Source organism: Cottoperca gobio, chromosome 16 (assembly GCF_900634415.1).
Source record: "Cottoperca gobio chromosome 16, fCotGob3.1, whole genome shotgun sequence".
In the NCBI taxonomy this organism is placed as follows: domain Eukaryota; kingdom Metazoa; phylum Chordata; class Actinopteri; order Perciformes; family Bovichtidae; genus Cottoperca; species Cottoperca gobio.
This window is the reverse complement of record NC_041370.1, coordinates 12,703,460-12,719,454: the sequence shown is the minus strand read 5'-3', so window position 1 is coordinate 12,719,454 and position 15,995 is coordinate 12,703,460. Positions and strand designations below refer to the sequence as shown.

The following is a 15,995-nucleotide window of genomic DNA, read 5'->3' as shown; positions in this document are numbered from 1 at the left end:
ATGGGTAAACATAGAAACATAAATTGTATTCCACCACAGTTTTACATATATTTTATGGTATATTACAGTATACAAAAAACATGCCCTCTTGTGGGGAATATTAGAACTTGCAGCAGTCTTCCAAGGAAAAGTTTGAAAAACTGCAGTACTGGCTGCATGTCAAAAATGTAAGATTGGGATCATATGTTTCCTATATGAAAGTCTTTTGATCTCACTTGGTTTAAGTAAGACTAGATGGAAACATAAATCCAAAATCCTTGTGGGTTTGGCCTACATAGATGTGCCAAGGTTGCATAATATTGTTTTAAAAAGTGTCAGCTCATACAATTACTGGAGATTATAGCAGCAGCAGTGATGTGATGGGGCAGTTTTGTATTGGGCTGCCGATGGATGAAGGGTTAAAACAATACGCATTGTTTCCGCGTAGACCTGCAGGAAAAGCAAGGCAGTTACAATGTGGTAATTTAAATATTATTTGTCTGTTTAAAAAATGTTTTTATTTCGTTTCGAAGTTTCTTTTTAGCATATGCATAATGAGACTCTCCCTCGCTTATGTGAACTTAATAAAATAAAAAGGGAAATATATAATAACAATTATTATGATTGATGTTATAACTATATTTTGGTTGTTTTTGTAATAATAGTGTATGTCAAATATCAGTGTTACCCAGTTATCTTTTCCAGCTCTGACTTTGTATTAGGAGCGTTTCTGATTTTATTGGATGCTCCCACCCCTCGCTTCACGTAATTCATCTTCTTGGCCAATCCCGTCCCTCTCCCAAAAGTTTACGCCATGCAGCCTATAAGAACTGCCTAAGTTTCTCAAGTATCAGAAAAGACTTGTCCTCCCAGGAACCCATCTATGGATACTTTGGTGTCTTCAAAGCCAGATAGATCTACAGGTGGACCAATTCCGTGACTTCATGAGAGGGAAATCATTGCTGGGACACTTTCTGGACGCTATCTACCCAAGTGGAGATGTCTGAGGAAAATCTGGGGGAAGAATCGGGCAGCTCCCCAGTCTCTCCTGTGGACAGCCTGAGCAACAGCGAGGGGGAGCTGGACAGTCAGCCGAAGAGGTGTGGGAGGAAGAGGAGACCGAGCAGGAAAAACGGGGAGGACTCAGATAGCCCGACCCCTGGGAAAAGAGGGAAGAAGTCAAGCAGCAGCAGCCCCCAGTCTTTCGAGGAGCTCCAGTCGCAGCGGGTCATGGCCAACGTCCGGGAGCGCCAGAGGACGCAATCTCTCAACGAGGCGTTCACATCTTTGCGGAAGATTATCCCCACTTTGCCCTCAGACAAACTCAGCAAAATACAGACCCTAAAACTTGCAGCCAGATACATCGACTTCCTCTACCAGGTGCTGCAGAGCGACGAGCTGGACGCCAAAATGACAAGTTGTAGTTATGTGGCTCATGAGAGGCTGAGCTACGCCTTCTCTGTGTGGAGGATGGAGGGCGCTTGGTCCATGTCAACATCTCATTAGCATCTGGAGAAATTATGCCCTAAATGGTACGCTTGATTTTCAACTAAAAATGCATAATCTAAGCATTAAACTATGGAAAAAATAACCCACTGTCAAATGTTATTGTATAGCTGTACTGTGGTCTAATGCAACTAAATGATTGTGTGTAGGCCTACTTTTCTGCAGTTTAGTGATAATTAATTCCTTGTCTAACCTCCAGGTGACTGCTGAATCTTCTAATCACATTCTGACGGGACAAATCTGGAGTCCAATGCTGGATACATGGGATCACTCTATTTAAACCAAAGACGACAGAAGCTCTGGGGGATCATTTTGCAGAGGCCCGACTGGGACCTGCAGCCGTGCATTAACTCCATACACTCCCATTCTCAAGCGTTTTCATGTTGTTGACGACGAATGTTGAAAATATCATGTGTTTTTTTTGTGTTTTTTTAAAGGGAAAGACATTTTTAATGCACGTCTTTGGACTTATTTCTGTGGATGTCAAAGTGCATTATTGAAGCAGTTGTGAGGCTGTCAACTGGTGGTGTAGCTCACATTATAGGCTGACTGTGTGGATCTAACCTGTGCAAAAAATATTTTCAGAATACATTTATTTATTTATTGGTGAAACGTGTTACATTGAGGAAGAGATCCTGTGTCTGAAATACAAAATGTATTCCTATTTTTTATTATCGTTTTTTTTGTAAATGTTTGTATATTTTTTTGCATTAAAGAAAATGACAATTAAAGTGTTTGCCGTTGGCTTTCTTTTGTGTGACAAGCCAACAGACGGCTGAGAACAGAGTTACGATTTCAAAAAATAAACACTGGAATTTGTTAGGCAACGAAAATGATAAAGGAACTAGTTTTCGTGCATGTATCACGTGGACTGTACTTCACATCAGATTTAATGACAAAAGCTTCCACTATATCGCCAGTCACTTGGGAAAACAGATGGAGTTATTATTGGCTCGAGTGAAAGCGTTGGAGGAACATGCAGCTATTTCTTTTATATATATTGTTACACATCCAAAAGGAACCAAAAAAATAAATTTTCCTCATCATTTAGTATAACTAAAACTCTTTAAGACACAATTCAAACGTGAGAAAAAGTTTTACTGCTGCTGAAAAAAAAAATGCTGTAGAAGAAAAAAGAGTCAGTCTGTATAAACGAAGTTAAAATTCCATTTTAATTAAAATTTGAAAAGCCTCGTGCAGTCTCCAGTTTCTCTCTCACTCTCTCTTTTCCTGGATGTGTTTACAGTTGGATTAAGGACCTGAGACTCACCATTATAAGTACATAAGTTACACTGGGGTCATGTCAGCCTGCTATTTCGCCCATGCTACAGTCTCTCTTCTGCCTGCAGTTGAACATAAACAGCAAAGCAGTTAAGTGCTCAGGATCTTTGCCATTTTGTCTGAAACTAACACGACTTTCTACTACAGTGTTTTATTGTAGCATAACAATGCCCTGTCCTATATCAACTCATAACAACTAAATCAAACAACTAAATCATAAATTGGAATATTTGATCTATTGGCAACAATCTCTTGCGATGTTTGCAGATCTGCAAAGATAATAACCAATAAGTATTTGCGCATAAAATGTGTTCCCGATTATTGTCACTAAATAAATCTTTCATACTGTTATCGTGCTGTGATTTATTTCAGTGATCTGGGAAAGTGTTCCTCACTGTCCAAATCAAAGTGTGTGCCCGTTTGAAGGTGTGTAATTGGCTTGCGAGGCATGTATGGAATTCCCAGATGTCTATGAAATTTAAGGAGGCCGTGAAGGTAGGCTGTAGGTTTTTACATAGAGGTTATTCTCACTGAAATGCTGAGGGGAAATGCTTCACACTCACAGTCCACATCAATAAACAGACTTTCTTGAGACTTTTACAGTTAAGAGTTGTTTTTACTCAATACCAGATAAATAAACATGGCCTACAAACAAGGACGTGTATCACACAAAGCTTTTTAAATGTCCAAGTCAGGCCTTTACGCAATGCAATAGGCTTAAATAAGTTTCCTCTCCCCTTTTTTCTGGAGAGAGGAGTTGGCAATTGACACGATGCAGAGGCAGAGAATGAAACCTATTTAGAACAGATGTTAGTATTTTTAAAAAAAAGTCACGTGAAACGAGCAGATGTTCGAACTGTGGAGAGACTCGCCGTGCAGCGCATTACTCTGCAGAGAGAGAGCTCGGAGGAGCTTTGCTTCGACACAGACTCGAACCTGTGAGTCTGTAGTACATTCAGATCATCAGTAGGTTTAATTAAAATTGATTAATAAAAAAGGGCCACCTGCAGGGAGTAACATGGAGCTGACTGACCGCGCTGAGACGAAGGTAGGCTGTAAGAAAAGAAAGTCTGTAATACTTATTATTGTGTGAGATGTGGACTTTCTGATCATTTGTCTGTAAGGTGAAATGTGAAGATCAGGATGTTTTTCCAAAGCTTCCAACACTAACGGGCCTACTGAAGTCGACGTTTCAGACTGCTTTGAAGCGCACGCGAGTGTGTGTGTGTGTGTGTGTGTGTGTGTGTGTGTGTGTGTGTGTGAGTGTGTGTGTGTGTGTGTGTGTGTGTGTGTGTGTGTGTGTGTGTGTGTGTGTGTGTGTGTGTGTTTGGGGGGAGGGAGGAGGCTTGAAAAAAAACAGACGAGAATTTATCATCCAGCTATTGGGAGAAAAAAGAAGTGCATGACATATAAACCCCGACTAAGTCTATATACGAGAACTGTTGTGTCAGACATGGAGGATAAGTTGAATAAATAGACAGAATTTACTGCACTATCAAATGACATTTTACTATTTTTTTTGTTCTATTTCTTTATTATCTGAGTAATGATTCCATGTTTCTAAATTATTAATTTGCTCTGGATATCTTTGTACAGCTTACTATTAAACTTAAAACTTCTGTGAATCTGCGATCTTAATCAATCGTTATTGAACAACCTCTATTATTATTATTGTTATTATTATTATTTAAAAATAAGTAAATTATTTAATGCACTTAGTTCTTGCCATTGTATGAAGCTGTAGTCATGGGTTGCTAGCGGAAAATATATAATTAATGTGTCGATTTATTTTTCATACTAAAAGCTCTCGAAATATCGCAGTTCATTCACGTGCATCATCAGATGGCAGGTGTTGTATCCCGTCATACAGGTTATTCAAAAATTATATTACAATACCATATTTGTTATTTTTTATTTTGGCCTCCCAGATTTTTCTTTTTCTTTTTACTTTTAATACATTTTTTACTTGTATGTATTTTTTTGTATTTATAAAAATCTTTATTTAATTAGTTTTTTAGTGCAGCTTACTTTAAAAACATACTGATCAGTAATGTAAGAGATGGTTAGAATAACTTTACCAATATGAACTCAGACGACTTAAATCACTTGTGTGTCGTTGCATTAAGAAGTGTATTTCTGAGCTCAACAGGAAAGAGCAGGTGCAGACTTTACTGCCAGTTACACAATTTTAAGTGGAATTCCAGATTTTCCATTTTAAATCTCAGTGAGAAGTGAAAAGTCCTCTGGTCGGTAAACAAACTTTTTCAGGCCCACACACAGTTTCATCCACACCTTTAACAATGCCTCAGAACGAATATTAAAGGCAGGAGTAACTGAACTGTGTGGAGATAAGATCAGAGTATAGGACTGCACTTGAGGCAAGGAAACAGAGGAGAAGCTAAACAGAAACAGACAGCTACAGCGCAAACCTCTTGCATCTGGAGTCTGCTGAATATTGAATACATTATCATCTAGAATGCAGCTCTTTGTTGAGAGGGCATTTTATTTGATACACACATGAAAAGTCAGCACAGTTGTTGAATCAAGTTGAAAGCAGCCATCTTGTCTACCATTGACTCCATGCTATTTCATTGTATAGGTTTATAATAAGAGGTGTCTTAAAGATGGAAAATCTGCTTTATTTTGGTGCAATATGGAAACTCTGTTGTGGCTGAGACAGAAGATGGCAGAGGAAATTAATTTGTAGAAATATTTGGTTGGAAATATGATATCAATCTAAAAAAAATATTATAATCCATCATTTCTTTTTGCATCTTTGAGCAGATGGCAGCTGTGAGTGTCTGTTTAAGGTCAACGGACCTTTACTGCTGTTATGAATGTGCAGCTACCTGCAGCTGTGTATACTTTTTCACTTGACAGCCCCATGAGATCAGGCATCAGATCAGGGAGAACTGCGTGTCAAAGAATAAAGGATGGAATTTCATATTTCAACCTCTTTTCATTGGTTCACTGCAGGAGGAAGATGATAATAATCCATTTTATAGTTTTAACCTGTTTTGGTTTAAACATCTAAAACCGGAACATAAAAACAACCAGTTTAAGAAAATCATAATGCATTGTCACACTATTTGAGTTTCTTTGTCACACAATATTTTTGCAACAAAATAAATCTGTTTTACTTTGAATTAAAGTAAAACATCTAGCCGTACATGTAAAAGCGTACTTCAAGCTTAAGAGTCATTTCTTAAATCAAAAACCTGACACTTTTATTTCTGTTTTTATGTACATGCACAGGTGTGTTTCTGAGAATTAATTGCACACTGAGTTGGAGAGACACGTTCTAGAAAAATGCAACAGGAATGTGCTAAATTCATTCTGCTTCAAAACTCTTATTTCTGCAATGAAAAGAAGCTCATATGGCGATACAGCTTTGAACAAAATGTTCACAGTCTTCTTATTTTTCATCACCAATTCAAAACGTATCTCCTGAAATCACAGATTACACTTGATAACTGTTGGTTCACGAGAGTTGTCAACTGAAAACAAACTGAAACAATTCACTGTGGAAACATGTGTGAATCTAACTTTAAAAAGTATTGTCCTCTGAATATCTAAACTTGTCTCTATATAGACCAGTGTGATCCAACACAGGCTGTAACACTGTACCTCTGACCTGACATTGAGAAGTGAGGATACTTTCTGTGCAGGTTCATCAGTGCTTGATGTGTAAACAGTGCAGACACCTGCGGTGCACTGACTTGATTTATGTAAACATGTGAGAACAAAAGAGTAAGAGTTATGATTGAGTATTTAGCTTTGTAAAATGATTGACTAAAAGTTTTTGACATTTTGTTGATTTACTGATTTCTTCTCATGATTTCAGAGTTTTCTTTTAATCTTTCGAAAGACAAAGAAAAACTTGTTTTCATCACATATTTTTGCATTTAACAATTAAGAAAGGAGACAATGAAATGTTTTCTTTCTTTTAAAGTATCATTCATTTGCAAAGATTTGAAGTATTTCATCCCGGGATCAAAAAACAACATAAAGCTTTTTGTCTGAGAAGTTAAATGGCCCTTGAGGTAAATTATCTATGGCAAAGTTAAAATGCAGAAATATAATTTCTTGAGATATTTGGATAGAAGTGGACACAACAGGAGGAATTGTATGCCTTTGGAAGTTTGAGAAAATGTTAAATAGATGCTTGTTTGATTCTAGTTGAAGGCTTGTGGACACACACCATGTTTAACTTGACAAATTACAGATTTCAACTGCAAATGAGAAGCCATAACAGGTCAGCCTTTCAGGTACACTGGTCATGAAGAATGACGGCATGATTTAGGCATGCGATGTGAGTATATCCAGGACCAAGGATGTCCTATGATACACGTCCGAAGGGCACAGGAAAAACTTGTGCATGTTGAACCTTTGTTGCGTGTGATGTGTGCCACCCAGGCTGCAGACAAGACACGGATCAGTGTGTTTTAGGGCGATGCACGCTGATGTCACAGACAGGAAAAGGCTGGAAAAGGCTTGGCACCTTTTTGGAGTTGGCCGGATCCCCATTGGTTTAGCAGAAACGCTGGAATAATAAACAGGCAATCAGAAGGTACCGTGAGCGTACACAAAGGCATTGCAAAACTTTGCAGATAATAAAAGCAGATTTTTCACTGGAGGGGGAATGATTATTTGTGTTCTTCAGTTGTCCATAAATAGAGGGCCCCTCACAGGAAGTATAAACATACAGACGGAGCGGAGGGCAGTCGTAGTCCAACGTAGTGATTTCAAACATTCCTGTTTATGTTCAATCAAGATGGAGTATATAACTATAGCCCCAGTTTGAGCATGGAATACAAAGGATTATTTTCTGAGGGGAGAGGGAAAAAGAATACCTCACTATCGAATGTAAACTGTTTGATGAGTGTCTCACTCATCGTGGAAACTGAGCCACACATTTAGTCACTCCTATAAAGCACATGCAACAATCAGTAAAATCTATTTAAGTGATTATAAATTCAATATCATTCCTTTATAATAGACACATATGTGAAGTGTGTAAAAGTTGTTAAAAATCTTCAAACTGATTCAAAGTGACGTCTTCCTGGATGTGAATAAAGGCAGAGCACAATTTTTCCTTTATGAGTGAGACATGCAGTCCTTGTGTTTTGCCGGAGGTTAATAGGTCTCTAATGATGCAGCGTCCCCGCTCTGGTCCCCGAGGGCGCTCCACCGCCTCCCCAGGTATTAATCCCCTTGCCTTCGTTAACCTGCAGGCCCAAAAGTCCCACCAACACTGAATACCGGGACTCTAATGTCACGCTGATAATTGATGTGCTGTTACTTAGAGTTACAATGATCTCCTTATTCCCTCTGAACCATCTTAAATACTTTATTCTTATCCAATTTAGTGAATTCTGAGCAGGCATTATGTGGATGCAGGGAGAATCTAATTGACCATTACTGCAAAAAACGAGTTTTAATACAGACCGGGGTGGAAAGTCATTTTAGTTGGTCAAAAAGGACATCAAATCATCTCTTCACAATTTCTAATGAATATGAAGTGATGCTTAAAAATCCCAAAATGCACACAAATGTAACATTAACAAACTAAATGAAAACCCTGTTGAGGTAGCATGATGCTAAGCCAAAGCCTCAACAAAACTTTAACTCAATTAAAAAAACCTAACTGTCATTGAGGCTGAAGAGGCAATGTGTTTCTTCAATTTTGAAATATTATATACAATATTTTTTTTCTTCCAATTGGCAGTTCTATAACTCAGTGTGTTGTTTTTTACTCTTAAACTCTTAAAGCTTTATCAGAAAGTGTGCTATACTTGATTTTAGCACCCTTTCTGATAAAGCTTTTTAAAAAGCAGCTTAAGAGTAAAAAAAACAACAAACTGAGTTATAAAACTGCCAATTGGAAAATAAAATAAACTATGTGGTTGAACTGCAAATGGAGAATAAATAGGTGAATGAAATTTGCCAGCTGTGATGTTTTAAATAGTGAATGTGAAATTTTATTTTTAATTAGCTTTCCAACTGTTGCCATAGAATTTATCACTGAGTAATAAACAGGATACATTTTCATATGTGTTGCTTTAGGCAAGTTCTCACCTGGCTTTAATGTTCTATATAAATTATGACTCATCATGTATTTCCTCACATCCCAGCAGGAGCGCTGGTGCAGGACGCTGACTCTTCACACATGGCGTCAGGATCCTTCAGTCCACCGCCAGAGGAGCCAACTGGTCAGGTGGCCAAGACAATGACATCAACAGCAACAACAGTAACAATATGAAAAACAAGTTTGTTTGTTTTGACATATACATAAGCAGCTATCTTTAGTTTTATGCTTCTTTAGTTGATACTTGTTTTTTTAATACTAATTATTAAAAACATTTAGTCTTTTTTTTTGTATTTCACTGATGACTTCAGTTTTATAAAGTATCATCACGACAATGTGTGTAAATATGTATATCTAAAACATTACGCATATTCAAACCGCTCATGTTTACGTATGAAATGAATACTTCCTTGCTCCCTACTGAAATAGCCTGAGTCGTTATAATAGTTGTAGTAAACTATTATAACAGTGAAGTCTGCGTGAGACCCCATTGAAAGCCCAGTGATCATCTCAGCGTAAGACAACATAAACATCATCTTATCTCCTCTATCTCCATGTCATCAGGGTGCTGGCTTCACCCTCCACAACAGAGGACCGGCTGTGACCTTAGTGCTAAATCAAGTTCAAAGAGGAGCACTGGTGTTTGGCAGATAGTTTTACATCAGGGCAGTGGGAGAACAGCGTGTTTGGTCAACCTCTGGCTCTCCCTTTGATTCGCAGCTCTCTGTGACCCCTGGCAGAGCGACACCACTTAAGGCCCTTCATTCAGCCACACTGGTCAGTCTGATAAGATCTGGGTGATAACTGACATGACTTTAAGTGTCTTTTAATTGTTTATTAGCAGGCATTCTTAGGCATTATCTCGTCCTTTTTATATGCACTATTACACAGTAATAAAATCCATCACATAGAAAAGTACCACTCTAGTAAAAGACAGAAATCTGATTCTATACAGTAAACTGAGCAGTAAGCTCGCTCTGTCGCTGAAAAACACTTTAATTCAAGGCTTTTATTCTTTTTAACACCACTGTCTGGATTTAGAGTATAGTAATGAGAATATATTCGCAAACAGATTTAAAGAAGATATATTATTTAGAGATTTTGTTTGAGGGTTTCATTCAATTTGTACCTGCAACATTAGTGACTGCATGGTTGTATGAAATCATCTTGTGCGTGACTTCAGCATGTGTTTCTTTTGTATTCATCCAAGTATATAAAAAAGGAAATAAAGCTTAAATGAATTGTGCAATGAATTAAATCCCTATTTATCACTTGAAAGTGCTTCTTTGATGCAGGTGATTGGCAGTCATTCACTTTTCCCTTTCTAAAATATAAGAACAAGATGTCAGAGCCGCCGCTTCTACTGTGTGAAAAGCAGCAGTTTAGTCTGGGCCATGTTCTGCTGTTTTTGAACCAAATAGTCTGGTACCAGCGTACATGATCCAAGAGCAAAGAAATACATGTGGCACATTAACTTTCCAGGACGACGTCTGAACACAACTGGAAAACCATCAGGAAAAACAGTGCTGTGTTTATTTTGTATTACAAGTGTATTATCACATTATAGGAATGAATAATGTATTGTGATTAGACTGCTGCTTTTTTAGGACCAAACTCAAAGAGTTAATAAAATAATTCTCTGAAGCAGGAGGCTCATTATTTCACAATGCATGCAGTTTCCTGTGCTTTTTATTGGACAAAAGAATATGCACTATTTTAGAGGAAGCGGAGTTTTAATGATGCACTGAAAGTAAAAAAATGCAGTGAGTTAGCAAGAAAATCTAAAAAAGCAACATGTATAGTTTATAGTACGAAGAGGCATCTTTACTGTAACCTTGACGAAATACTGCAGAAAGTTGGAGTTTCAACCGTCCTTGGGAACATATGTTTAAGTGAGTAATTCATGAAATGTTTAACAAAAGCGATGCCTGCCAAAGTATCAGTTGTGTTGCAGTGACTCACCTTTTCTCACACACGCATAAGTTTGCTCTGCTTTATGTGTTATTTTGGTCCATTTCCCCGACCTTTAACACTTGCCCCAGAGAGATGCAAATGCCCAAAGAAACATAATGGTTCCCTTCCTGTGTAAAACTTAAAGGAAGATAATTAGGGTTGTCATGACAGCAGGGACCAGCAGGCCGACGGTGCCATGTTCGCTTGCGGCACTTCAAACGGTATCAAAGTTCCACCAGGGCTGGTACAAGAGCTCTGGTTTGAATTAGGCAGCGACTTCCACAGTCTCCCTTCAAATTCAAGATCAATATGGAACACCCCCTTCAAAAAAGAAAAGGAGGAAAAGAGAAAAAGGCTCAGCTAGTCGTCGTCCAGACAGACCTAGAGATCTGGATTTCATTAGAGACAATCATCTTATCTGTTTCATCTCAATGCTGCCCCAAGGGTTGGCAGGCACAGCATTGGACTCTCTGCAGTTTGAGAAAGCCTGCAGCCAGCCAGAGGCCTGTGGATCAGGTCATTAAAACACTCCTGCCCCTGCTGCTAGTGATAAAATATGTTCATGCTTTTGTAAATAGATTTTCTTCTTTCAACCCCAGAGGACACAAAAAACACAACTTTCCTTCCCTGGGTATCGCAGGATAAGGATGTCCTAAATGTTGAGAGGAATCAGCCAAAACATTGTTAGTTTTGCTCTCAGGTGAAGCTCTCATGAGTGTGTCTGTACTTTTGTTGATTTATTTTCTTTCCAATCTGTGGCTGTACTTCATCACCGACGAGGAGCCCGGTCGCTCCAGGCTTGTTATAGGGCCGGTGTCACGGCATAGGCACGGACACCTGTCAAAGCAGCATGTACAATTATAGCCTCAACAGAGACAACCCTGTCTCCTAGAAATGACATTAATATATGACTAATTTGCAACAAGGAACATTGTGCTGCATGACTATTTTGCAGATATTTTAACAACCTTTTTATATTAAACTACGTGGTAAGTTAACGCATCTGGCGACTCACAAATTGGTGTTTCCAAATGTGTCTGCTTATCGTTCATTGGCAATCCCTTTGCAGCTACAAAAGTTATATAACATGTTGATTACTTAGCTTAAGACAAGCAGGGGCATTTTGATACCTGAGGACAGACCCTTGATTCCAGTCTTTGTGCTAAGCTAAGCTAACTTGCTTGCAGTAGTGTCATATTATAGACTTGAGAGTTGTATCGAGCTTCTTGTCTAACGGGCAATATCTTAAAAATATAGTGAAGAAGCCTACATCCCCAAAATGTCTATTGAATTTATTTATTTAAACTAAATGTCAAGCGTGCTCAAGCTCTGACGACCAGCACTTGTTCTCTTTGAGAGGCCAGAGGGGACAGTTTAGGTAATCTGGTACAGTTTGCAGGGTGTGGGGGGGGGGGGGGGGGGTGAAACAATGATGGCAAAAGGAGCAGAGAGGGATGTGAGGCCCATGCAGGACCTGGAGCTGAAATCGAGAACGCTCCTCATCAGGGGTTAGGGATCATGGGCAGAGACTTCCCTTCATCACAGCCAAGCTGGGAAATGCAGAGGACAGCATGGGTCAGCCCAGACAGCCCGCTGTGTGCTGTTACCATGGCAAATATCCCAAGGGCCAAAGAAAATAGATGACAAGAACAAAAATATGAGGTGTAATCACGAAGGTCAGTTGCCTGCAATGTGCTGCCTCCACTTCCAAGGCCCCATATAAGTCAGTGTACTTTAAGGGAAAATTACTCGGTAATGTGGTCATTTTTCCTTCATGCCTCGAGAAATCAGGAAACCTTGAGGGACATGCTCTAGAGACTCTGCATGAGCAGCCATTGAGAGATTCCAGTCCACTTCCATTGCAAGATATTTACTTTCCGGCTCTTTGTACTGGGTGCCCTGCAGATGGAATCTAGCATCCTCTTTAAGGGGAAATTTTATGACTTATTAACTGTCAACAGTTCATAACCTCCAAGGAGCTATTAAACTTCCTCCTGTGGTCACACCAGAAACGGCAGTGTTTGATTTGGACTGGGAAGATATTTGAATGTTTTTGCTCTTCTCCACCCTGCGTGCAAGTGCAACAAAATACTGAAATCAGCTTCGGCATCAGATCAGTGTGTCAAGGTAAGAATAATAATGTGTTTGCTTTATTTTGAAATTACAGAAGGCATAGTGTAGATTGATTGTGTAAGAACATGGTTAATCACGTCAGAGAAAACACAGTGAGGAGACAAATCAAGCAGCAAAGAGGGTGTTGTGATGATTCAGCCACCAACAAGCCAAAATATATATTTTTTATTATAATTTAATAGTTTTTCTCACAGCTGCAGGTGAACCACATTCTCGTCACCACAATTGCTTTAAAATGACTTTTTTTCTTCATTGTGCTATATCATAGTTATATTTGTAATGGTTGAAATGTTGAAATATATTGAAATGGTGTCAGCTGTGTGGCTAAATCATTTATCACCGGCCAAAAACAACCAGGATGAATAATTGAGTCCAGATGTAACTGATTCAAGCTTGATACCAGGGTTCATTTCCTGTCTGTGCTTTGTAAGACAACCTATTACACCTCCCAGGCAGCTGCCGGGTATACTGGCCCAGCCTGAATATCAACACTCCTCAGGTGTCACTGTAAGAATCACACAACACACACCAACGCTATCGTCTCCTATTTTTAAGTCATACACTGACGAATACGGAGGGATTATGCTGCATTTTTGTGTAACGACGTGTCTGATTTTATTCATCTTTTAATTACATATTAATCCTGATTAAGTGTAAAAAACGTTCATGTATTCAAATACTTAAGACATTTGTGCTTTACTTGAGTATTTCCATTTTATCCAACTAGATACTTCTACTTACATTTAAGAGGCTACTATTGTACATTTTTACGGCATTAAATGTATTTGAGCGATAAAGTTACTTGTAGATTTTACATATGATCAGCTGACAAGATATGATGCATTGGTACAAATTAAACTCTCCAATAGCGTTTAAAACTTACACTTTAGCGCATAAGTAATAATAGGTCAGTAATAGCACACTGATGAAGGCCGTCCTGTCACCTAATGAGAGCTTTAATACTAAAAGTAATACTTTACTAACTACTAACTCCTCTTTTTATTATAAATGTGGGACTTTTACTTGTAATGGTGTAGCATTTTTTCTTTTACTAAAGAAAAAGATCCAAATTCTTCTTTTTACAGCGCTGTTGTAACTAACTTTCTGTTTTAGCAAACAAGACAAGCAGGTCGGGTCAGGTATTCTACAGCTATCATAAAATGGACAAAGAGCTTACAAACAGTGACACACTTGCACGCAGTAGCAATTCCCTTGTTTATTTTATATGCTAAAATATCTGGGGGGCCATAACTCTCTGGCTGCCTTAAAAGCATTCTCTTCCGGCCCTTTGGCCCTCATGTGGTAGTGATTACGTTCTCTGGCTCGGCCGTGCAGGTGACTGACACTGAGTGACCACTCCTCGGCACCCGTGCATGTGCTAATGAAGCAGAGTTTCCTGGATGTCTTTTTTTAATAAAGAGTGAGATATTCCGTTTTGTGTTCAGCTTTATCCCTTGAGTGTTGGACCGCTTTGACATTCAGCAGTTATATAATGTACTGTATCTGTTGAATGTTCTGGCAACTTAAACGCTGGTATTTTCTACTCTCCCCCCCCCCCCTGGAAACCCTGGTTATGCTCAGACTTAAATGCAGTTGCATTTTGCAGGTTGGACTAACTCTGCTGCCTTTCAAACTGAGCTATGTTATTTGTCTTCTCGCTGAAATCTGTATCCATCCATTTCAGCATGAATTGCATGCAACTTTCAAAACAAATAAACACCAGCAGACGAGGTTTCTATGGAAAAAAATCAATCTGTGAAGGGATGTCAGGATTGTTAGGAAGAGAAGGTAAATAGTGAAGTGGAGTGGCCTGCAGACTTTAATGTAGTGTTTACACTGTAATTAGTCTTTGCAGAATGAGATTCCTGACAGAGGGTCTGAGACGACGTGGCATGATAAAATAAACTCTAAACAGGGCTGTTTCAAGACATCCTCCATGGACCATAAACCAAGACGGCCTCCACAGACTACAACCACCCCTCTTTCATTTTCTAAATGGGTGGTCGGATTTTCTTTTTCCACATCAAGCTCTCGCTCATTCTTTATCTTTCTTTTCCTCAATTTTAACCCCAACTTCTTCTCTCCCTTTGTTTGTTCTTCCTCTGTTTATGCCACTCGCTTTCTTTTTGCATTTGCATTTTCTCTCCATTTTCTCCCAGTGTTTGACCCTCAACTTCCTGCTCCCTCCCATCCAGAGTGAACCCGGGTTGGAGCTTCAACTTCCAGCTCTCCGCAGGCCCCTCCGGACTCTGACTCGATGACACAGTCTACAGCCATGCGTGCAGATGGTGGGACGACTGGGGCTCATTCAGAACTGTGTCACTGTCCACCTGAGCAAACAGAGTCTCGGGGAAGCAGAGAGAGAGAGAGAGAGAGAGAGAGAGAGAGAGAGAGAGAGAGAGAGAGAGAGAGAGAGAGAGAGAGAGAAAGAGAGAGAGAGAGAGAGAGAGAGAGAGAGAGAGAGAGAGAGAGAGAGAAAGGCGGGGGAGAACTGGTAACTGGTAGGAACCAATTGGTGAGGGAGGGCTGGCAGAGTGACAGCCAATGTACAATAACATTAGTCTTCCGCTTTGGCCCAAGTGAGCACTCCTTCTGGACACAACTCTGCCTCAACGTTTCTTCTTATTCTTTTTTTGTTCTCCTCTCTTTTTCTTTCATGGAGCTCTGTCCAATGGAAACACATTCCTGTCATGCCTCACTGCTGCTCCCTGTTTAGATTTCTCATTACAAACAGCATTACATGCATGGGCTGGAGCTGGCCGGAGCACAAGCCAGGGAGAGGCCGGGGACCTCAGGCCTCCACAGCCTCCAGGAGCGAGATGAAGAAGCTGGGTCGATCACATGGAGACTCAAAAACCCAGAATCACAGATATTAACTTTTTACATCCATTAGTTCTGAGGATAAGAGAAAAAGAGCTGAAATATATGTCCATCGTAAGAAGAAAAAGGTTTTCCACAAGCTGAACTTGCACTGAACTCCAAACATTGTGTAGCTGACTTCTATGGCTGCGAAACTTCAAATAAAACCAAACTGAAACTTTGGGAAATTTCAAAA

The 15,995-nt window shown here is 39.3% G+C and overlaps 1 protein-coding gene across 1 annotated transcript; it reads left to right on the top strand.

Annotated features, from left to right (window-relative positions):
• The first annotated feature begins 855 nt into the window (after positions 1-855).
• twist1b (twist family bHLH transcription factor 1b) lies at positions 856-2,172 on the top strand. The gene is made up of 2 exons (XM_029451822.1): positions 856-1,511; positions 1,685-2,172. The coding sequence occupies exon 1, from the start codon at positions 979-981 to the stop codon at positions 1,483-1,485; it is 507 nt and encodes a 168-aa protein (XP_029307682.1). The 5' UTR covers positions 856-978; the 3' UTR covers positions 1,486-1,511; positions 1,685-2,172.
• The last annotated feature ends 13,823 nt before the right edge of the window (positions 2,173-15,995 follow it).

Coding starts and splice junctions, on each gene's coding strand:
- twist1b (XM_029451822.1), top strand. CDS start 979: ATGTCTGAGGAAAATCTGGGGGAAGAATCGGGCAGCTCCCCAGTCTCT.